Source organism: Notechis scutatus, chromosome 12, assembly GCF_049901735.1.
Source record: "Notechis scutatus isolate UNSWTSFEM ecotype Mainland chromosome 12, rNotScu1.2, whole genome shotgun sequence".
Classification (NCBI taxonomy): Eukaryota; Metazoa; Chordata; class Lepidosauria; order Squamata; family Elapidae; genus Notechis; species Notechis scutatus.
This window is the reverse complement of record NC_142020.1, coordinates 16129479-16150006: the sequence shown is the minus strand read 5'-3', so window position 1 is coordinate 16150006 and position 20528 is coordinate 16129479. Positions and strand designations below refer to the sequence as shown.

Genomic DNA, 20528 nt, shown 5'->3' with positions numbered 1-20528 from the left:
AGGTTGGCCAGCGGTACAAAGCCCATATTGCAAATATTACAAAACCCTCCCAGTACATGGCCCTCCCAGCCCAAAGGAGAGTTAGGTGGATTTCTTGGCAAAGGGCAGAGGGTAAAACAGAGCTCTATAGCATCACAGTGACAGGCCAAACACAAAAGATGTTTTTAAACTGCTGATCTTATTTCAATCATCCAGATATCCAGTATGCAAAGTAGCCATCATACCAACTTGCAAGAAAGTGATGAAGTGGGGGTGTGGGGGGGTTTTAATTTTCAGAAATTAGCCTTTGATTAACATTTCTAGTTCTTTGAAGTAATGAAGCAGGAATGTGAAATTTTGACAAGCACAAAAGGTACATTAAGGATGCTGGCCCAATTTTATTTATATGCCCAGGCATCCAGGACTTGCTTTTCTCCCCCCCAAAAAAAGTTTGTCAAACATGTGAATACTGATATTCTGTACCCTTCTCTCCCCAGGGAAAACAATTAGAATTGTCCACATGGTTCTGAGCCTTTTGGAAAATATCAACTTGCTTAAGAATTATGAGACTAATTATGAGCTGGGCAACCTGATAGAGGAATAAAATAAGGAAGAGCACACATGAATGCTTTTTAAATACACATTCTTTTATTTGGGACACTGATAACTCTGGAAGAAAAAAAAACCCCAGTCTCTTTTCTGCAATTCATCTATAAATACTCTTTAATACTGTGATTAAGCTTATAACATCCTTTCCATACATTTTGGAAGACCCCTTCGACAAGCTTCATCCTGTTTTTTTCAATAAACCCAGAGGCAACGGCTCTTGTTTAATAGACAGAGAGAATGAAAGACAAGCCTTAAAGGGGGAAAAAAAGCTATTTTCAAAAGAAAAGTTGAAATACTAACTTTACCCAACTTAATTCCCATCTACTTCATCTCAAGCGCAAGCATCTGTTAGTGCATCAAACCAGAGTTCTAGGCCAAAAATGAATGTCACATCGATGCCTTAAACAGAGTGGAAATCCTGCTTCCTCCAACCTGATATTGCCTTGTTTATTCCAAGTTATTCAAATCTCCCGAATGGAGGGTAGAAATCTGATATAAATTCCTGCTACAAAATGTTCCATCTGTTTAATAACAAGCCTTGGGAAACAGCTTGGGCATTAGCGCAAAGGCCCCTGGAATTTTCGGTGGCTAGAGTAAGAAGTACATTTTCTAACATTTGAGAGATTAGGTTCCAAAAGAAACCACCACCTGAGGTTAGAGGTGATTATACAATCTTTGAGTTAAATTAACTTTAAGCCCAGCTGAAGGCCTGCCATATATTCCCTTCTACCAATGCCTGGCACAAGTTGGACTTCACTCCCTCTTAGCTGAAAAACCATTTTCACATAAATCATGGAAGTCTATGCCTGAAGGATATTATCTCAAGGCTCTCCGTGGCATGTGAAACTAAACATTTCAACAACCAGGACAGTATCATCCCAATGATTTATGGTCATTTACTCCCCCCCCCCAAGGGAAAAGAAAAGATGCCCAAGAAGGAACCGCAACCAAGTTTGTTTTGCAATCTTTCTCAATTTGGGACAGTGTGAACAGGACTAGCCTCTCCTTGTATGCTACAGGGAAGGTGCTGAAATGGAGAGACAACTTATCACTTTCTGTAGATTCCAAATTTTTCCTTGGCCAGCGCTTCCAAGGTCACTTCTACCATATAAGTTTAATTCTTTTAAGTTTTGCTGTTAAGCATCACTGGCTGGAGAGGCTCTGGAAAATCCTTTAACCTGAAGTTTTTCATCATCTTCTGGCAAGCTGTGACTGTTCAACCATTTTCCTCCAGTGCCAAAGGTTATAAGCAGGTTGATCCCAATCCAATTACAGGCACAACTACTTCTCCACAAGAGGCCTATGTTCATAGGTCTGAACTTTGCCAAGCTTGGACATCTCCGATTTACACTGTGGCAAAGGAAAGGAAAGAGCCCACCTTAACATGCACAGCTACCATGTGCTGAAAGATATAGGATAGTGTAGGCCAGTGGTCATTCTTTTAAATAGTCTGTCTTAACAAGCCAAATTCTGAAATTAAAACAAAACAGCAGGATTCTACAATCCACGTGTCAAATGAGCCAGCCTGCACAAAGATTTATCTTCTTTTACATCGTTTATTCCAGCTTTGCTCGCTGTCGGGAAGAACAAAGAGCTACAGAGAAGAACGCTGCTCCAACCTACTTTCAAGTCCTTTTTTTCAGCGACCTTTTGCAAGCGACACTTTTTGACCCCCCCCCCCCCATCATTCAAGGAAGCGAAAACCATTCCGTACTCTAAGAGCACAGCCTGTAGTATTTATTCCCTGCCCCTCTCCAAGACCGTGGTACACACTGTGCTGGAGACAGAGAGAAATTCTTCCTCCGCCCCAGTTACCTGCCCATGTTTGAAAATCAAGCCATGATGAACGCTTCTGATCCTGCCACAAAGGCCAAGCCCCAAAGCGAACAACCACAACCTATAATTTTTGGCCACTGGGGACATTCCGTCCCTCTCCATTGCCAAACACTGCAAAGTCCAAGGCACCTGCGGAAGCAGACAGGACGGCAGCGGAGCGCATTCTAAGCATTTCGAAGCAAGCAAGCAAGCAAGGAGAACAGCATGCCCGGCTCACGAGCTGCATCATGTTCCTGCTCTGAAAATTCGAGTGGCAGAGCGGTTCCCACCCACCCCCAACGACGACGTGGAGATGCAGAAGCCTCTTGAGGCCGTATGAAACAGGACAGCCACTCTTACACAACCACACATGCATAAAGTTTGGCACAGAAGCCTTAAGTCACTGAACATTTCAAAGTCTTGGGAGACCAGTTTATTTGGGGAGGGGGGTGAGGATGCTTTATTTTTATTTTTTTTTGGTCTGATAAAAGTCCTAGCAAATATCTGGTGTTTTCTGCAGCGTAAACCTGGCGCGCACATCAGAAGCGTAATTTGCATATCGCCAAGCGCTTCCTTCGTGATGAGCAGGTGGCAACACTGCGAGATAATTACAGAGAGAGAGAGAGAGAGAGAGAGAGCTCACCACCATCCACCAGGATGCGAGCTGGTGAGCTTGCACTCATTTTCACCGGGAGGAGAGAAAAAAATAAAAATAAAAAAACAGCCATTGTAAAATATCATGAAGAATAATTTGTGCACGTTACCACACAAGTCTTTGAGGCCAGCGGTGAGGAAGTGGTCCATAAAAACACCCCTCTTTCAAAAAGTCCTTAAACATTTTTCCATTTAATGTTGCAAATTCTGCATCGGCATAATTAGCTTTCCCGCCACTGCAGGTTGCTTTGAGCTCGCACTGCTGGGACTGACTAACATTCCTGAGAAAGTTGAGCCTTGTAAACCAACAGGAGCAGATCATTCATCCCACCCCCAGCCAGGCCCTCCTTTCTTCGGCCAACTGCTTCCTCAGCAAACACTGCAGTTGTGGGCCAGACACACCAACCTCAAGTAGCGCTTAGACCAGACAGGACACACACACCCCCGCACCTGTTCTAGAGGAACCCCTACACGGAGCCAAGGAGGAAGCAACATAAGCAGGAAGCAACTTATGTTCTCTTCTATTCCAAGGTGGATCTGGGGAGATGCAGGCATTTCCTCCCCCCAAAAGGAGCGAAGGGGAAAGGATTCTCAGCGATCCCAAGAGGCGAACTCGGCAAGAAAAGGGCATTGAACGGTAGCTCCGAGACCAGACTACGGGGGCATGTTGGCCACGCAGCTGGAAGGAGGATCAGGCGGTCCCATGGATTCCCCTTTGTGCTTTCAGATCGGTCCAGATGCCCGTAAGAGCGGAGCCTGGTGTCTTCTGTCCTGACCGAGACATCCCCGTTGTCTGAATAGAAGATGCGCCCTGGCGCTCGCCTCCTTCTCTCCCCACCCCCCGGCCTCACTGGCCATCTCTTAGTGAAGCTCTTGGCATCCCTGTCACCGGAATTCGTAAATGGGTGCGCTGTACTCAGGGACGTGAGTCAGATTCAGAGATTGATACCTGGGGGAGCAAAAGGAAAACAGGTTGAGCAGAACAAACGCGGGCTGATTCTGCAGGAGGTTCCCAAGGCTGCAGCCTCACAGCATCAGAGAGCCCGGGTGGCACAAGGGTTAGAATGCAGGATTGCAGGCTGACTCTGCCGACTGCCAGCAGTTCAATCCTGACCGGCTCAAGGTGGACTCAGCCTTCCATCCTTCCGAGGTGGGTAAAAGGAGGACCCAGACTGTTGGGGGCAAGAGGCTGATTCTGTAAAACGGCTTAGAGAGGCGCTGTAAAGCATTGTGAGGTGGTATATAAGTCTAAGTGCTATGGCTATCAAGCAAATGGGCCCAGATGGCCCTCGGCGGTAGACTATTGACCTTGGCCCTGATGTGATCTGGACCCACCAGGAAGACAACATAAACTCCTTTGTGTCTCAATATATTAGTCACCCAACCACAGCGAAACATGCGGGATGGTATCTCTAAAATTTGGGCTTGGGCGAGGAAGAGTTCAATTTCCCATCATCCCCTATCTTACCATTCTGAACTCCTGTGATAGTAATAGCCCTCTATACATGCTGCAGACTTCTGAAAGCATATGTAATAAAATCCAGCGAAGGATGCCCCGCTGATGTCTTTAATGGTGTGATCTGGGACTAGGAACTGCTCCTGCACAGAAATTTAACACGTAAAGACAGAGAAAGCGAAAGTATGGGGTTTTTTTTAATCTAAAAGATGATCTTTTAAGGGAATTAAAATTCTTTCATATATTGTTATGTATGAAATGTACATGCTGAACCACATCGCACGTTTGGAGCAGTGTTTCTCAACCTTGGCAATTTTAAGATCCGTGGACTTCAAGTCCCATAATTCCCCAGCTGAGGAATTATGAGGAACTCTCGGTTTTGGGAGTTGAAGTCTTAAAGCTGCTAAGGTTGAGAAACACTGCTCTACAGATGGCTACAAGGAGCAAATAAACGTAATTTTACTTTTCTTAAGATTAAGGCGAAGGGAGAGTGCAGGATCTTTAAATCCAAGTTTAGCCCCTTACCACTCCTAAGGCACCCTTTGGAACTGTGCTCAAACAACTTACTTTCCATCTCATGAAGACAAAGTCATCATTCTTCAGATCCTCATAATCAAAATCATCAGAGTTAAATATTTTTGCGAACTGGTAAAAGGCTGGGAACTTCCCCTAGGAGAAAAGGGGGAGACACACATCACTGATGCCCTTGACATTCCTGGCCCCACACTCCAAAATAAACATTATCCCAGGTTCCCACTAAGATGGGACACCGTGCTGCTGCAAACACCCAAGAAATGCTCCTTCTTCCCCCAAATGTGACCTTGCATGGAAAGCTAGCAAGTCAGGGAGAATCCTCCACGAATCTTTTCCCCATACTACCTCCGGTGTAGACTAGCTCTTGCCTCTCTCAGTCCCCACCCAGGCCGGGCAAAATCAAGGGCAAGGGACTCACCCAATGTTTACGATCCACGTCTTCATCTGCATCCCATTTCCGGGTTAAAAACGGATGCTTTTTACTGATTATTTCTCCTTCAAAGAAAGTAGTAAGCGTTGGATACTCCTAAGAGCGAAACAGGCACATGATGAACATACAGAAGAAATCCAGGATTGTTTTTCCCCCCCTACTTTCCTAAAGCAGTTGCCATTGGGCACTGAAGAATGCTTCCAGAAAGACAGGGTCTGTTCCAGACACATACCTCAGTAAGGCCTTTAATCTTTAAGTATCCACAGAGATAGGAGTTATCCATGTCAACATGCTGGAAGACAAAAGGAAAACGTATCCTCAAAGATCAGGGCTTAAGGCTGGAACAAACAGATCAAACAACACAGAGAATCTTCCTCTGCAATTGTGAAAACAAGCACAGAGCCCTGAGCTTCAATTAAAGTGGAACTAACCCCAGGTTAACACACCCTCTCCCTCCTTCTGCTACATTATTGGAAAGTCCTTCTGAAAAGTCAGTGTTAAATTATGCTAATTATGCTGACCGCCAGGAGTTCGATTCTCACTTGCTCAAAGTTGACTCAGCCTTCCATCCTTCTGAGGTGGGTAAAATGAGGACCCAGATTGTTGGGGGGGGGCAAGAGGCTGACTCTGTAAACCCCGCTTAGAGGGGACTGGAAAGCACTGTGAAGCGGTATAGAAGTCTAAGTGCTGTGGCTATTTCAAGAAGCTACAGCAGCATTGAAAACAGCCTTGTTCTCCCAATTCCTGCACCACATTTAGACCATCGGCACCACTCATCGAGACAGGAAGCAGGGCCCATGTATGCATTCCTTGTTCTTCCATCTAGCCTGCAACTCTCCTTCCCTGGAGCTTCCTCATTCTACAGCCCCTTCTGTCAAAGACAAAAGCCCTATCAGGTTCCTCTTTGCCATTTCTAACCTCCTTGGCTCAAGCAGTTACACAACTCCCAGGCGTCAACCTTTCCATGTATCAAGCTGGCCTTGAAAACAAAACTCACAGATTCACCCGTCTGCTTCATCTGCTTAGAAAGAACTTGCGAGAAGAGTTTGGAAAAGAAAAAGCAGCCCAACCTTCTCTTTCATTTCAAAGGTCTACTTTCATAGGGTCACCTGGAAAGAATTGTCGTCAAATATAGCCCAGGAAGCAAAAGCAGAACAATGACCAGCGGATGCTATTCGGGGCTCCTGACCTTTACGGCGAAGGCACCGTTTTGTCTGTGCTTTGTGGGGGCAAGTCAGATTACAGTGGAAACAATGCAGGTCTGGGTCTAAAAATTGCCTGGAGGTTGGATGGAAATTGTCCAAGAACATCTGAGTCTTTGGAGTCACAGCCTCTGGGTGGCCTGGGCATAAAAGAACGGACTCTGCTGGGCTGACATTTTATTTCCAAGATTGGCCAGCCAGAAAACCACGCGTTTGCTCCTTTGGTGTCTGACAGCCGGGACATAACCTTGTGGAAATAGGTTTCCAGGGTATCATCAGCTGAAGATATCACATCCAAAGAGACCTCTGAAATTACCAGCAAGCCTATTTTGCTGACATAAAGGTGCATTGAAGGCTACAACAACTTCCCAAACACCAACCCTGACAGCAGCAGAAAGATCTCAAGCTGAAACATCTACAGCTCCAGGAGCAGCCAAATAAATGCCTTAATGCCCCAAAAGGTGTGCTCAGCTACTGAGTCCCAAGAGCTCAATTCACCGCTAAGCCAGGGTGAAAACTCCCTGGTCTCCTGGAAGCACAAGCCGTCCAAGGCTCCCGTCTTTCTTTCTCAGCACGATGCCTTGCAGGGCTTATTTGTTTATTTTACTCCACTGATGGGGCTTACATGGGGCTTCATGCAACCGTCCCAGGGAGCTCACAAGCATCCACTGGGATTTTTTTTTCTTTTAAAGCACCATTTTATCTCCCCTCCTGGTGCCAGACTGATCATCCTCCCAGCTCAGCCTCCATCCTAGCCCAACGCTGGAGGAAAGATCTTCACGTCTCCTCTCCAGAAGGCTAAAAGGGGGGGGGGCACTGAGAAGAGGCGCCTCCAAGCCCCACCAGGCAGCAGGTTTCCAGGAAGGGGGTCTGGAGCCTCCCCATCTGAGCTACCAGGAACCCCCCATACACACACACACCTCCCTCCTCTCCCCTTCTGCCCCTGCCAGTTTGACAGGAGGACTTGCTGGGCACATCTGGGTGCTGGGGTGGTGGTGTCCTTGGGGAGCCAAATCCCAGGGGCTTCCTGGCAGTCAGGCATGCTTGGCTCTGGCCATGCAGCCCCCCAAAATCCGGGGATCTTTGCAGCCCAGGTGTTCTTGCAAATCCCGGCAAAAATTGGGGAGGGCGGGGAAGAAAATGCCAGGCGCAAGGTGCGTGTTTGGGGTGGGGGGAGGACTGGGCGAGGCAGCATCGCTTTGGGGGGGGAACCTTCTACCGCCCCCACCAAATTCGGGGTCCACGAAGCCCGCCTCCCCCTCCCCATAAGGACCCCTCCTCAGCCTTCGTGCCATGGGGGACCCCGGGGGAAAGCACCCCCCTTTTCGCCCCCTTCCCCTCCCAGGACTACTACGGAGCGCCTCCTCCTCCTCCTCGGCCCCTTCAAGGGGAAGGGCCAGGGGCGCGGGGGGGACGGGGGCCGCCGGGGAGGATGGGTCCCGGGCTCCCCGACGGGCCGGGCGGGGCGGCTCACCTGCACCACCACCTCCACCTCGTAGGCGTTGCCCTTGGAGCGCTGCTGCCCGCGGAACTTGGCGCCGCTGTAGAGGCGGCTGGTGCTGACGCCGGGCTGCGCCGTGTTGATGGGCGGCGGCGGCTCCAGGCGGGCGGCGGCGGAGGCTCCCGGGGCCGGCTCCGCGGGGCAGCGGCAGGAGCTCCGCACCGGCATCTCGGCCGGGTCTCCCGGCGCCAGCGCGGGACGGGCGGGCGGGCCTGGCTCGTCCTCCGTCACCAGGCCGGCCTCCCTGCCCGCCTGCAGCCCGCTCCGCCTCGGCTCCGGCCCGCTCCCCTCGCCGCCGCCGATTGGCCGCCCGCCGGGCCACGCCGCGCCCCGATTGGCCGCGCTCCGGTCACGTGCGCGGCGACGGGGGTGGGGAGGGGACGCGCTTCCGCTGGGGACACGGCGCGGCGGAGGGGACAAACTGCGTTTGTGACGCCGATTGGCCGCCTGCCCCGCCACCGGCAACATGGCGGCGCCCTGAGGGGCGGAACGGTTACCTGAGGGCAGGAGGAGAGCCGCCTGAAAGAGTCGGCTTCTTCCCGGGAGGATCTCTGGGCGGTGGCGAGGCGCCTCTGAAGGGCTGGTCCCCGGCATGTGGCGAGGGAGCCTCGGGCGGTTGCTAGGCAAGGGGACCCTGGCGCGGTTTCGCCCCTCGACCCGTCCGGAGGCTTCCCCCACGGCTCTCAGGCGGCCTTATGCGGCCCACGCAGGTGAGGCGGAGATTATACGCCCTGTGGCCGCTGTGACCCTATTTCCCCTTTATTCCAGTTTTTAGATTTACTCATATTTTAGATTTACTCATTTTAAAAAAAAAGTCTCACTTTTGTCCTTTATTTGGGTCATCTAACTTTTTATGGTACAAATGGTACCGTTTAATGCACAGTCTTTCACATCCGTGTAAAATCATGGACATTTTGTCTTAAAAAAATAAACTTATGCAGTTTGACATAGATATATTTATTAGAATTGTGCCTAATTATGCTTCAGTTTATTTGGACGGTGTCTACTAGGTACGTAGATTATCTATTTGTCTATTATTTTCTTGCAGAAAGGAAAAGATTTTACCAAAATGTTAGCATCTCCCAAGGAGAAAGTAAGCACAGTTTTACATTATATTTGTTTATTTGGACCCATTTATTCTATTGCAAGATGCACTGGAGGAAAAAAGGAGTTTTATGGACAAATGGGAACTGAATCTCTATATATCTTGCTCTATATCTTCTAAAATCTCTAGCATCTTTGTGGTAAGTTGGAAATCCAAGTTCAGTGCAGGTTATTGCACTGTTGCAAACAAAGAAAATAACCAAACCTTTGGCTGTTCTCCAGAGACTTTCATAATTATGAAAACTTTTGTCAATATCTCACTATCAATGTCAAAGCCTATGTAGTACTGTGGGCTTTATATCTAATGTGGACTTCTCAGGAATATGGTTGGCCCTCAGGATGCTCTTTTCACCCAATCTAGGAAGGTTTTCTTATGTTTTTAAAGGCAGTGTTACATGTATTAAGGTAAGAAGGGGCAGGAATAGGACAAATGAATATTCAAACATTCACCTCTCAAAGCTGAAGTACAGCAAAACAAAAACAAGGTATAGATCAGCAATATTTAGTGCCATGGTCTCTTCTTTCTCTTCAGATGGTTTTGAAATCAACTTGGACAACCGGAAGCTGAGAACCCCGCAAGCTAAGCTCTTTACAGTGCCCAGTGAGCCTCTGGCTTTGGCTGTGGCAACTGAGTGGGATTCCCAGCAGGACACTGTCAAGTTCTATACTATGCACCTGGTGGGTGAAAGGAATGAGCAAGTGGAATTTTGGAACCATAGTTGGGTCTCTGAATAAATAGAGCCAAGATTGCTGAAATTATAATTATATTAGGAGAATGTGAGCCGTATTTACAAAAGTTGGTATGGTAAATGAGTTAGATAATAACGAACTGCTTTCTACACTTACTATGTTAAAAAACAGTAAAAACAAAGAATTTGGCATATTAGACACCCCCCCCAAAAAAAAAAAAAACCCTAAGCCCAATCCTTGTGTAAACAGAAAGCTGTTTATAGTTTGGTAAAGCCAAATATGTAAATTACGAAAAGTCGATAGGCCAAATTTAATGAAAATTCTGGATTTGTATTAAAATCATGTGTAGGATGCAAATTTGTATGGGCTGTGACAGAGGGAACATTTGCACAAGAAATTTGGTGCTTTGCTGTTCAGATATGTAGATTCAAATAGCTTAGAGTCTGAAGTCCAGATCACTTTATGTTCTTTAGACCAACTTATGCAACACAGCTTTGGACAATCCATCACAGCGAAGCAAAGATCAGCTCATCCAGGCAGCTCTGAAGTTCTTGGAGACAGATACTATCTGGTAGGCATTCATTTTGGCTTCTATGGTTTATTTAGGGTTGGAAATTTAAAGACTTCCTTGTGGTGCAAGATTTAGATCACCCAAGAAGAACAATGGATAATTGGACCAGTCATCTCACAGGGATGTTGTTTATGGGAGGCAACAGAGGAAGGTTTCCATGTAAACTATCTTGGATGTCTGGAGGAAAAGTGACCCAATAAAAAAATTAAAAATTCAAACTAGGTAATAAAGGGGGAGGAAACACTTCTACAATTTGGGCAATGTAGTCATTTCCATGTGGCAGGATTATGTTTTTCTTTGGAATAAGGGAAGATTAAAAGCTGGAGATATTAAGATGCAAAAGTGACTCTAAGGCCTGACTGCATTGTTGTTTTCTAAACTTCCCTGGATTCTTAGCTACCGGGTAGAGGAGCCACCAGCCTTAGTAGAACTGCAGAAGAATGAATGGGATCCAGTAATTGAATGGGCTGAGAAAAGGTCAGTATAAGCATTGTGTCAGTGCCGAAGATCTTGGATTCTGACTTTGTTTCATCCTTGCCCAGAGCCTGATGTATCAAAACTCCATTCCATCTCCAGATACAATGTTGTGATTGGTTCTTCGACAAGCATCATGGGTCCTACCCTCCCACAAAGCACAAAGGACACCTTTATTAGCCACTTGGCTTCATACAACAGCTGGGCCCTTCAAGGTATGTCACATAACATCCTGAGATCTGGTGGATTTCAAACTGCATTGGATTAAACATTCTTCATGTATTTCTGTGTGGTGGTAGCGCTGATTGGGAAGGTGATGGGGAGATTCAGGGACCTTTCCCTTTTTAAATTGAATTTTTTTAGCCAAATATCCTCATCTTCAAGCATAGGAAAACGTACTTTATAAGAGAAAGTGACAATTCTTCCCCTTTTATTAACACGTAAAACTAGTTTGTTATTAAGTCTTACAATATTTTCCTCAACAGGCATAGAATACATGATAACACAGCTAAAGTCTCTGATTCTTTCAATGAGCCTGGTTGACAAACATTTAACAGTTGAACAAGCTGTCCTTCTATCTCGGCTGGAGGAAGAATATCAGGTAAACTTTACAACATGACAGGTTTTATACATTCCTATATGTGGATTCAGACACCGTGCTCAGCAGTATTGCAGTCTGTTTGGTTTTGGCTCGTCTGTAATAGAAACCTGTTGTTTTCTAAGCTGTGGTTTATGGCTTTGTCTCATGTGTGAATCGGGGGTTATTTTTTGCATCATGGCTGAGGATATTGTAAACAGCCATCATTGGACCAAAATGGAGATCAGGAACATCCAAACTGAACTGGGCTTTAGTGAAAGGAATGTCCCTTAGGATATAAGCAAACAGTTCCTCTTCCTGGAAAAATCTGCCAAGTGCCTTGAACTTGCCCCTGGGAAGGTTCAAGATGGTTGGTTGATTTTTCCAGGAAGAGGAATGACGTATGGTTAGTCCCGAGTCCTACAGTGGAAAGCAAGGCCTGCAATTTTGTTATTTCTCTCTTTTGCTCTAGATTCAGCACTGGGGGAATGTGGAATGGGCCCACGACTACGAAAGGTATGACTTGCGAGCCCGCACAGCTGCTGCCACCCTGTTTGTCCACCTTTGCTTAGAAAATTCCACCATCAAGCACAAGCTGCTTCAGCACTAAGGAACTGGGATGCAGGAGAAGGGAGAATGTCCGTCTGGATGAGCCTGAAGAAAGATTCAGATGGAATGGATGATGGAGAGGTGCTGTGGGCATGTCTGGGCCACAGAGGAGGAGACATGGCTCTTCTCTCCCATGCCCTTGGAGGCTGATTCTCCCTGGAAGTTTTGGGAGTGGCTTCCTATCCATCTCACCTGGGCTGGCCACTTCTGACAGGATTTCCTTGTTTCCCAGGTTCTGCATTTTGCTTGGCAGGTAGACAGATTTCAGGAGCAGAGTGTTGGAATGGGTGGAAGGCCACATGTTCTGTCCTGGAGGACCTGTAGCTAGAGGCGATTAGAGATGGGACTGTATCACAGCAATTGAACATCTCTATTAAGATTGAAGGCACTCTAGCTAGTCCCAACATGAGACACAGGCTCCAACATGCCACCAATAGGCCCTTTGGTGACCATAAATATCCTGCTCCCTCCTATTAAATTTAAAAGGGATCATATTGCAAACCAAAATGGTAGGATCCACTGCCACCTTTATTTTAAAGAACCATCTCTCGATTCCAAATTAGCTCCATAAACTTTTATTAGAAAATAAAAAAACGGTGAATACAACTGAGTACTTTGTTTGGAAGTGTGATTTGAAGACAGACAAAAACTGATACATTTTGTTCTTTTTAAAAGAAAATATGTCTGTTTATTCATTTTGATCATTAAACATTTTGGGGGATTAAGGAATCTAAATCCAGAAATGAAGCTTGTACACTTCAGTACTGAAAGCAGCTACTGCTCTAGGATGTCCAAGTTATCCAAGTCGCTGCGGATATGATCAATATAATGATGGAGTTCTAGCACACGGTTTCGGTTCCGGTGGATTTCATCCTTGTGAACCTTCAGGGATTGAAAAACGAAGATGGGAAACCTGAAGAAGCTTCAACTCTTACTCAGGAGGTCTCTTGGTTTCTTAAGGTTAGTTAGGAGAACATTTCTGCTCACGTTTCCCTTCGTAGCCAGCTCCGTTGAAAGGGCCGTTCAGTACACCAGAAGTTCTCCCTTTCTCAGGAATGACTCTTCTTTTGAGGAAGGCCTAACGATTTACGCTTACCTTTTCAATCAGGCTGTAAACCCGATTGTTAGCTTTGGTGATGATTTCATCTTCTCGGTTGTCAATCTTCAGCAGGTGAATGTCATGGGAGGCATTGACCGCATTGACGATGGTGTCTTTGTCCACAAAGAGCTGGAAGCAAAGCCATTGAGAAAAGGTTCTGAGGAGCCCCTGATGGGTGTGTGTATGTGTGGTGTCTAATGCCTGATCCAGAAGGAGAACATTCCCCCTCTTCTGGTCCCGGGGGGTAGTTACGGGAGGGGTAGGAGAAGCTTACCATGCGGACTTCATCCGGCATCTCTTCATCGTACTCGCTCTTCACTATCTTCTCCAGCGTGTTGATGGCTGTTTCTAAGAGCTTCTCGTGATGGTGATTTTCAAGATCCCGGCATTGTGCCATCGTGCAGCAGGTGGTTAAGGAAGAGCCTTGCTCACTTCAGAGAACCGAGGAAAGCTTTGTTTTATCAACTCAGTGCAGGACATACATGAACCAGCTTGCTCACAGCTTTTCTTTACATAAATTAGGACACCTCAGCAGCACTCAAAAGGATATAGTCCTTGTTCGTTCTCTATAAAAATTGAGACGAGATCAAGAATGTTCCTTTCAAAATCTTTTATAACTTCCTGGAAGGGCGGGGGGGGGGAAGCAAGACGGAGTGATTTTGAACTGAACCCAATTCCAAGACTTTTCACATTCCAATAGGATTACAAACTTCATTTCTTCGGGTTTGCTGACGTGGCTGGGTGTGAAAAGATTGGGGGATGACTGGTACGGCATAAGGCTGTGTCTAGGGATGCAGCTTTTTTGCAGTTGTGTTTAAGAATGTAAGAAATGCTCGGCAATGTTGAATGGTCTGGTAGAAACTGACCGGTTTTCAGAACCATAGATCCCAATCTCCCAGCCCATGCTTAGTAGATCCTAACAAGAGTCTTCAAGGGAGCCCCCTGCCCCCATTGCCTTACCTCCAACTGGTCAACCAGCTGCATCTCCAGAGACATCAACGTTTCATACAGCTTGGTGATTTCATCATTGTACTCCACCAGTTTTAACTCGGCCATCTGGGAGTCTGCGAGGTTCTGAATATCTTCGATCATCTACTGGTAGAATACAAGACAGAAAATATTTTTCTCGTGCCCCAATTCCTCTGTTAACGGGAAGAAAAGAGATGCTGGCACAAACGCTTGAACAGTGGAATTATTTCCACAGGAGGTTTCAAATGGCATGAGTGAACCTCTGGAATATGCAGGTTCCTCAATATGGCTACAGTCCTAAATGTAAGTACCTGTGAGTAAAAAAAGTCTAGCACAAGATCCTCCCTTGTCAGGCAATGCAAATACTCAACTTACAACTATTCATTTAGCGACCAAAGTCCCAACAGTACCGGGAAAAGGGACTCATGATTAGTCCTCATACCTACGACTGTTGCAATCTCCCCACAATCATATGATCAAAATTCAGGCGCCTGGCAACATCCCAGGATGGTGTGATCACCATCTGTGATCTCCCTAACCAGCTTCCGACAAGCAAAGTCGCTTAAGGACCATGTGATTCACTTAACTGCAGCTATTCACGTAACAACTGTGGCGAAAGTAAAATCGGGCACAATTTAATGGCCACTTTGCTTAGCGATGGAAATTCTGGCGTCAGCAGCGGTTGTCACCTGTACCATTTGTGTGTCTTTCTTTCAGGCCTGGTTTTAAAGGAGGCTTCCTGGATAAACCTTGGTTTGCTCAAATAGTTCGTCCCGCTCTTCTGGTTCACAAAGCAAGCAAGGTTTATGATAGTCACAATTGTCATCAAAAACAAAATCGACGGGAGCGGAAAGGCACTGGGGTGACAAGGCGCCAGATTTCCCAACATTCATGTGGCAAGGAAGCTACCCACCCCTTGGTTCTTCTTCTCAAACTCATGAATGGTTCTGGTGCCCTCGTCTTGGTTGTCTTTCAGGGCTTCGTTGAGGCACTCGTAGAAAACGGCAATCTCGTCCTCTCGCCTTTGGTGCTGCTGCAGGCCGTATTCGAACAGCGTCTGGCAAATCTCGACAAATTTACTCTTGTAGGTGTGGTTGGAGTCAAGGAAGCAATAAATAAATAAATAAAACTAAGGCTGCTTCATGGCACGTCTAAGGCCTGCCTGGGGAAATCCTGGTTGAAACAGGAGCACGTGCTCCTGCCTCGAAGGGGTCAGTCTGAATGGGTTATTCACTTTCCTCAGGTCCCAGCTGAGGGAGATCTGTCTGGAGCATGGAATGGGGGTCAGTGAAGCAGCTTAGTTGCCCCAGATGATGCTACTTGAACACAGATTTTGGAATTCCCTCCCCTTATGGCTCATCAGAGTTATTTTGTTTGTTTAAAATGTGACACAAGTCCTCACAACACCGGCGAACTGCTTCAAATAGTATTTTCAAGATCCATCCCTCAGGAAGGATATGTCTCTAACAGTGCTGGTACGCCAGGAAGGTAGATCAACTTAGATGCTTCAGGGTCTTCTGCAAACATGCTGTCAAAGAGATAAGACCCATCCAGATACTCCACGTAGGCAGACTTGGAAGAGAAATCACAAAAGTCAGATGAAGGCTGCAAGGCTACCTCGGCTTTAAGAACCCCCTGGGGCAAATGACCACATGCAAATGGCATGGAAGGCTTACACCTGGGGGTAAACTCACCCTTTGCACTCAAGTATGGTGCGGGAGGATTTGATTTTAGCACAGCAGGATTAGGGTTTGTAAATTAGGATTTGAGGCTTAACCAGGATCCAGCTCAGTGTGTGAATCTAGCTGTGGCATTCCTCCAGAGACTTCAGGTTTTATATTTCAGCACAGGGAATTTCACTCCAGAGTTAAGCAAATGGCACATGGACAGATTTTCCTTTTAAATAGCAAAACGGACGCCCGTTTCTGACTCCGTTTTAACTGGGTGGTTTTTAAGGTGCCATTAAAACTTGGGGAGGCGGAAGGCACCCAGCAGCTGCCCCTCAGGGTCCGGTGACCCAGAGCCAGTGAGAGTGCCACTTACCTTGTGGTATTCCACCTCCTTTTCTCTGGCTTCCCACTCCTTCTGCTTGGCCAGGACCAGCGTTTCCCCGTGCCTCATCTCCTCGATGGCATATTGGTACTTCAACAAGGCCATCTCTCGCTGGCAGGAAGGCGAGAAGGGAATGACAGCTGAGATTAGAACTGGGTTCCGAGGTCATGCAAGCAAAATCTCCCCAAGGGGGCGGAGTGGTGGTGGGGGTCTCGCTATCGGTTTATAACGAGGAGGGGCTCTTGAGATCCTTACCATGTTTTCCTCCACCAGCCTGAAATCCAGGTACACGAGATTGGGCAGGTAAGCCGCAATGAACATGGAGTACACTTCATTGTCACACACCGGGTTCCCAGTGAGGTTGAGTGTGCGCAGGTTTTTGAATGTCCTGAGATAAATCATCTGTGGTAGATGGACAAAAAGGGCTCAGGTAATCAAGGAGCCTATAAATGATTAATACAAATATTGCAATAGTCACAAATGACAAAAAAAAAAAAAAAAAAAGAGCAGGAAGGATTTTTCATTCAGGAAGCTTCTGTTTAGAAATTTTAGTATAGTGCTTGGGCCTGAAGGAATTTTATTCTCATTTTAATATTTCCAATACAAGTTCAACATTTTTAAAAAATATTGAGATCCACAATATATTACAATGCATTGTTAAATTATTTGAATGGTTCAACCCACAGACATGTTGTAAAGATCGTAATGCCTTCCACCCTTCATATTTATTTAGCATTAAATAAATCCTAATTATTAAGTCATCAATAGTTGTTTCCTTAGCCGATGATTCATTGTATAGTCACGGATGTGTCATTGTCCCCTTATATCATCTTACAATAGAAGAGAAATCAGAAGAGGAGCAACATGAACTAAAATATATATTCTGAGTTCAAAAATGTCTAAATGCCCAAGAAAACGGGTGCCAAAGATTTATAAATCCTTTGTAATCAAAAACTTACATTTTCCAGATCGTTGATATTATTGTTTCCTATGGAAAAGACTTGGAGTTCTAGTAGTGTATCCAGATTCTCAATCCTGGAGATTCTGTTGTTGTACAGACTAAGGTCCTGCAACTTAACCAACGTGTCTAGGCCTTCGATTAATTCGATATTATTGAAGGACAAATCTGTGGGAACAAATTTGGAAAGTATGAGTCCCAAAAGGACCCCCTGCCCTCAGACAAGACCTGCAAACCCAGACGGCCATTTGTAGAGCATTGCTGTTAAAAGATTTTACAAGCTCTATTGAATGGGGCAGGGTATAAATCCAATAAATAAGCAAATGAAATCCCTGTCATTAGCTCTTTCTCACGTCAGATGTTTTCCCAATGTGGATAATCATCTGATCAGAAAGAAAAAACTTTTCTCTTACGGGAAGTACAGCATATGAAAAGCAAAAAAATCTTAGCCATAGACAAAGCATTTTGTCTATTCAGGTCAAGATGCACCCAGCAGGGCAGGGCAGGGCAAACAGCTAAGAGGTAGCAAAGCTTCTGTTTGCTGTGGCATTTGACACAATTTCAGATGGCCCGCAATTGCTAGATGGAATTCTTATTGACATGTAGAAACATATGGCTCTCATTACCTTACCTAACCAAACCAGATTAACCAGAGAGTCCAGTGCTTCTATCTTTTCAATAATATTGTTGTCGAGCTGCAATTTTGTGAGGTTCACAAACTCCCAAAGATTGTCGATCTTCAGGATATCTGAGACCAATAAGAAAGAAAAGAACCACTTACTTTAAGTTGGCCACAAATGTAGTCCATATCCTAGCAATACCAAGGTAGATATTAACTGAGACAAATCACAGCATCGAATGTCAAACTCTCACACTTCCGTAGTATCTAATTGTCTAAATTAAAGACCCAATTTTAATCACATTATTTACAGTGGGTCAGCACTACACACATTCACAAAGAATTGGGCAGATTTTAGCCCAGGGAATAGCTTATCATCTGACACCTGCAAAACAACGAAGCGTGGAGAGTATCCCAACACATCCAGTGGTGGGATTAAAATCTTTTTTACTACCGGTTCTGTGCGCGTGGCTTGGTGGGCGTGGCTTGGCAGGTGTGGCAGGGGAAGGATCCTGCAAAATCCCCATTCCCTCCCCACCCCACTAACCTGCTTTCCAGCTCCGTTCTCCTGTGCAGGACAACCAAAGGAGACCCAGCCAATCAGCTGGGACTCAATGGGAGGCGGAGAAGAGATGGGGGGTGAGGCCAGTCAGAGGTGGGATTTGCCAGTTCTCTGAACTACTCAATATTTCCGCTACCGGTTCTCCAGAACTGGTCAGAACTGGCTGAATGCCACCTCTGAACACATCTGCCAAACAAATCACACGCAATCTGACACCCGCAAAACAACCTTGGAGAGCATCCCAACACCTAGAGGCCAACCGATTACAGAAGGATGGGGTAGAAAGGCAAGAAGTAGAAAGAGAAGGGGGAATTATCAACAGACTAATTATGGACCATCCAGTCAGGGTCAACTCTTAGCAACCACGTGGATAGGCTTTCTCTGGGCCCAGCCAGGTCCTCCAGGCTTCCAATACCAACTGTAGCTTAGTTAGCAAAATAACTCAAAATTATGCCCGACCAGTCGAACGCTTTCCTGCAACAGCTTCTTCCAATCCTTTCCACAAACCTTCTTAAATACCGAAGTGGAACTACTAGGTGTTCCCGGGGCAAGTTGCAGACTAGCAAGTCTTTGCAGTGAAAAGCGGGGAAGCCTTTTTTGAGAAATGAAATGCTCTCTTTTGTGCTCCTGTCCTTACTTCTGAAATCAAGTTGTAGGGCTTTGACCTCTTTGAAGTTGATGCCTTCCTTCTTAGCCAGCTGGCCTGCGTCATCCTGAGGGCCCTGCTCCTCCACTGCTTTCTGCAGCATGTCCTCATTGATCACGTTGGGCTCGATGCTGTCATAGAAGCGACTCATGTTCGGGAGAAAGCCGGGCTGAGGTTAACCGGATTCCGTGGTTGGCCCTGAAATGCAAGGAAAAATGACCCCCATTGCTGGGATCTCTCTATAGAGGCGCTGAACAGAAGTCTGAAATCTGACTTCTGAACACAACAGATTAACAGAGTTGGAAGGGACCTTGTAGGTCATCTAGTCCAACCCCCCGCCCAAGCAGGAGACCCTGCACCATTTCTGACAGATGACAGTCCAGTCTCTTCTTGAAAGCTTCCAGTGATGAAATTCCTGACAACCAGTGGCCACCAGGTCTTGCCAAGTATCAGGGACCCCCCAGTGTGCCCATATTACAGGCAGTCTTCGACTTACAGCAGTCTCCGTTTAGTGACTGCTCAAAGTTACAACAGCACGAAAAAAAAGTGACTTGATTGTTTTTCACAGTTACGACCGTTGCAGCATCCCCGTGGTCATGTGATCAGAGTTTAGATGCTTGGCAACTGACTCACATTTATGACGGTTGTGGCAACCCGGAGGTCACGTGATCCCCTCTGGCGACCTTCTGACCAGCAATTGGATTCGCTTAACGACCATGTGACTAACTTACCAGCTGCAGGGATTTCCTCGACAACTGTGGTGAGGAAGGTCGTAAAATGGGGACAAAGCTCGTTTCACAACTCCCTCGCTTAGCAACGGAAATTTGGGGCTCGGTGGTCGTCGTAAGTCGAGGACTACCTGTATCTCTTCTGCACCTGTCTTGGTTGCCGGTCTTCTTTAGGTGGCTCAAGCCTACCTGGGCCCGGGACCCGATTTCTTGGGGTAATCTATTCTCCCTGCGTGGACGGAAGCTTCTTTATCCCGAGTTTGGGTCCGCGCTCGGCAGCTCGGGACCCTCAGAGACCCTCGGCCCTGTCGAAGGAAGGCCTCGTTGCTGTGGAAGCCGCGTCCGTTGCTAGGGAAGGTCACGTGACCTCTATCGGCTTCCCTCCTGGCTTTCTTCTCGCGTCGGAGCCCTTAGCAGGTGAGTTCGATTCGCATTCGCTTTGCGGGACGTCTGTCAGAGCCGGCGCACCAAGGAAAAGCCACATAAACAGCCGTTCCCTCTCGGGATTGGTTGTCGGAGCCCCACGGCTTGCGCATCGCTTGCGAATGCTACCCAATAGTCTACGGATTTCTCCCGCAGCGTTCTCCAATGGCGAAGCGGGGAAGGCGGGATCCTCTTCCTCCCCTCCTCTTCGTCGTCTCTCACAAGCGGCCCGTTTTCCAAGTCGAGTCTCCCTGGCCTGACAGTGAT

General features: G+C 46.7%; 3 protein-coding genes across 7 annotated transcripts; 1 reads left to right on the top strand and 2 right to left on the bottom strand.

Annotated features, from left to right (window-relative positions):
• Positions 1-605: 605 nt before the first annotated feature.
• Positions 606-8774, bottom strand: GID4 (GID complex subunit 4 homolog). Its single transcript, XM_026688275.2, has 6 exons — positions 8154-8774; positions 5710-5769; positions 5466-5573; positions 5081-5182; positions 4526-4656; positions 606-4006 (listed from the first exon to the last, which is right to left on the bottom strand). Exons 1-6 carry the CDS (start codon positions 8772-8774, stop codon positions 3943-3945), a joined length of 1086 nt encoding a protein of 361 aa, XP_026544060.2. The 3' UTR covers positions 606-3942.
• Positions 8612-15383, top strand: ATPAF2 (ATP synthase mitochondrial F1 complex assembly factor 2). Of its 2 annotated transcripts, XM_087942292.1 has the most exons (9): positions 8757-8890; positions 9229-9273; positions 9817-9962; positions 10448-10545; positions 10942-11022; positions 11122-11234; positions 11505-11620; positions 12069-12112; positions 15250-15383. In XM_087942292.1, exons 1-9 carry the CDS (start codon positions 8773-8775, stop codon positions 15269-15271), a joined length of 783 nt encoding a protein of 260 aa, XP_087798418.1. In that variant the 5' UTR covers positions 8757-8772; the 3' UTR covers positions 15272-15383. The 2 variants fall into 2 exon arrangements, with proteins under 2 accessions (XP_026544053.1, XP_087798418.1); XM_026688268.2 differs by lacking the exon at positions 15250-15383 and having other exon boundaries at positions 8612-8890; positions 12069-12815.
• DRC3 (dynein regulatory complex subunit 3) lies at positions 12765-20293 on the bottom strand. 4 transcript variants are annotated; one of them, XM_087942288.1, is made up of 13 exons: positions 19970-20293; positions 19102-19308; positions 17915-18031; positions 17285-17451; positions 16581-16727; positions 16317-16436; positions 15735-15845; positions 15187-15363; positions 14265-14396; positions 13855-13925; positions 13579-13702; positions 13302-13433; positions 12765-13087 (listed from the first exon to the last, which is right to left on the bottom strand). In XM_087942288.1, exons 2-13 carry the CDS (start codon positions 19259-19261, stop codon positions 12980-12982), a joined length of 1566 nt encoding a protein of 521 aa, XP_087798414.1. In that variant the 5' UTR covers positions 19262-19308; positions 19970-20293; the 3' UTR covers positions 12765-12979. The 4 variants fall into 4 exon arrangements, with proteins under 4 accessions (XP_087798414.1, XP_087798416.1, XP_087798415.1 ...); XM_087942290.1 differs by having other exon boundaries at positions 15187-15372; positions 15744-15845; positions 19970-20198; XM_087942289.1 differs by having other exon boundaries at positions 19842-19980.
• Positions 20294-20528: the final 235 nt, after the last annotated feature.

Excerpts from the sequence above, each read along its gene's own strand:
- DRC3 (XM_087942288.1), bottom strand. The coding sequence starts at position 19,261 with ATGAGTCGCTTCTATGACAGCATCGAGCCCAACGTGATCAATGAGGAC. Across the intron at positions 17,452-17,914 it reads GGTTAATCTGGTTTGGTTAG|ATTTGTCCTTCAATAATATC; the intron begins GTAAGGTAATGA and ends TTGTTCCCACAG. Across the intron at positions 13,434-13,578 it reads TGCCGGATGAAGTCCGCATG|CTCTTTGTGGACAAAGACAC; the intron begins GTAAGCTTCTCC and ends CTTTGCTTCCAG.
- ATPAF2 (XM_026688268.2), top strand. The coding sequence starts at position 8,773 with ATGTGGCGAGGGAGCCTCGGGCGGTTGCTAGGCAAGGGGACCCTGGCG. Across the intron at positions 9,963-10,447 it reads AGTTCTATACTATGCACCTG|ACCAACTTATGCAACACAGC; the intron begins GTGGGTGAAAGG and ends TATGTTCTTTAG. Across the intron at positions 11,023-11,121 it reads ATTGAATGGGCTGAGAAAAG|ATACAATGTTGTGATTGGTT; the intron begins GTCAGTATAAGC and ends TTCCATCTCCAG.
- GID4 (XM_026688275.2), bottom strand. The coding sequence starts at position 8,774 with ATGCCGGGGACCAGCCCTTCAGAGGCGCCTCGCCACCGCCCAGAGATC. Across the intron at positions 5,183-5,465 it reads ACGTGGATCGTAAACATTGG|GGGAAGTTCCCAGCCTTTTA; the intron begins GTGAGTCCCTTG and ends CTTTTCTCCTAG. Across the intron at positions 4,007-4,525 it reads TATCACAGGAGTTCAGAATG|GTATCAATCTCTGAATCTGA; the intron begins GTAAGATAGGGG and ends TTGCTCCCCCAG.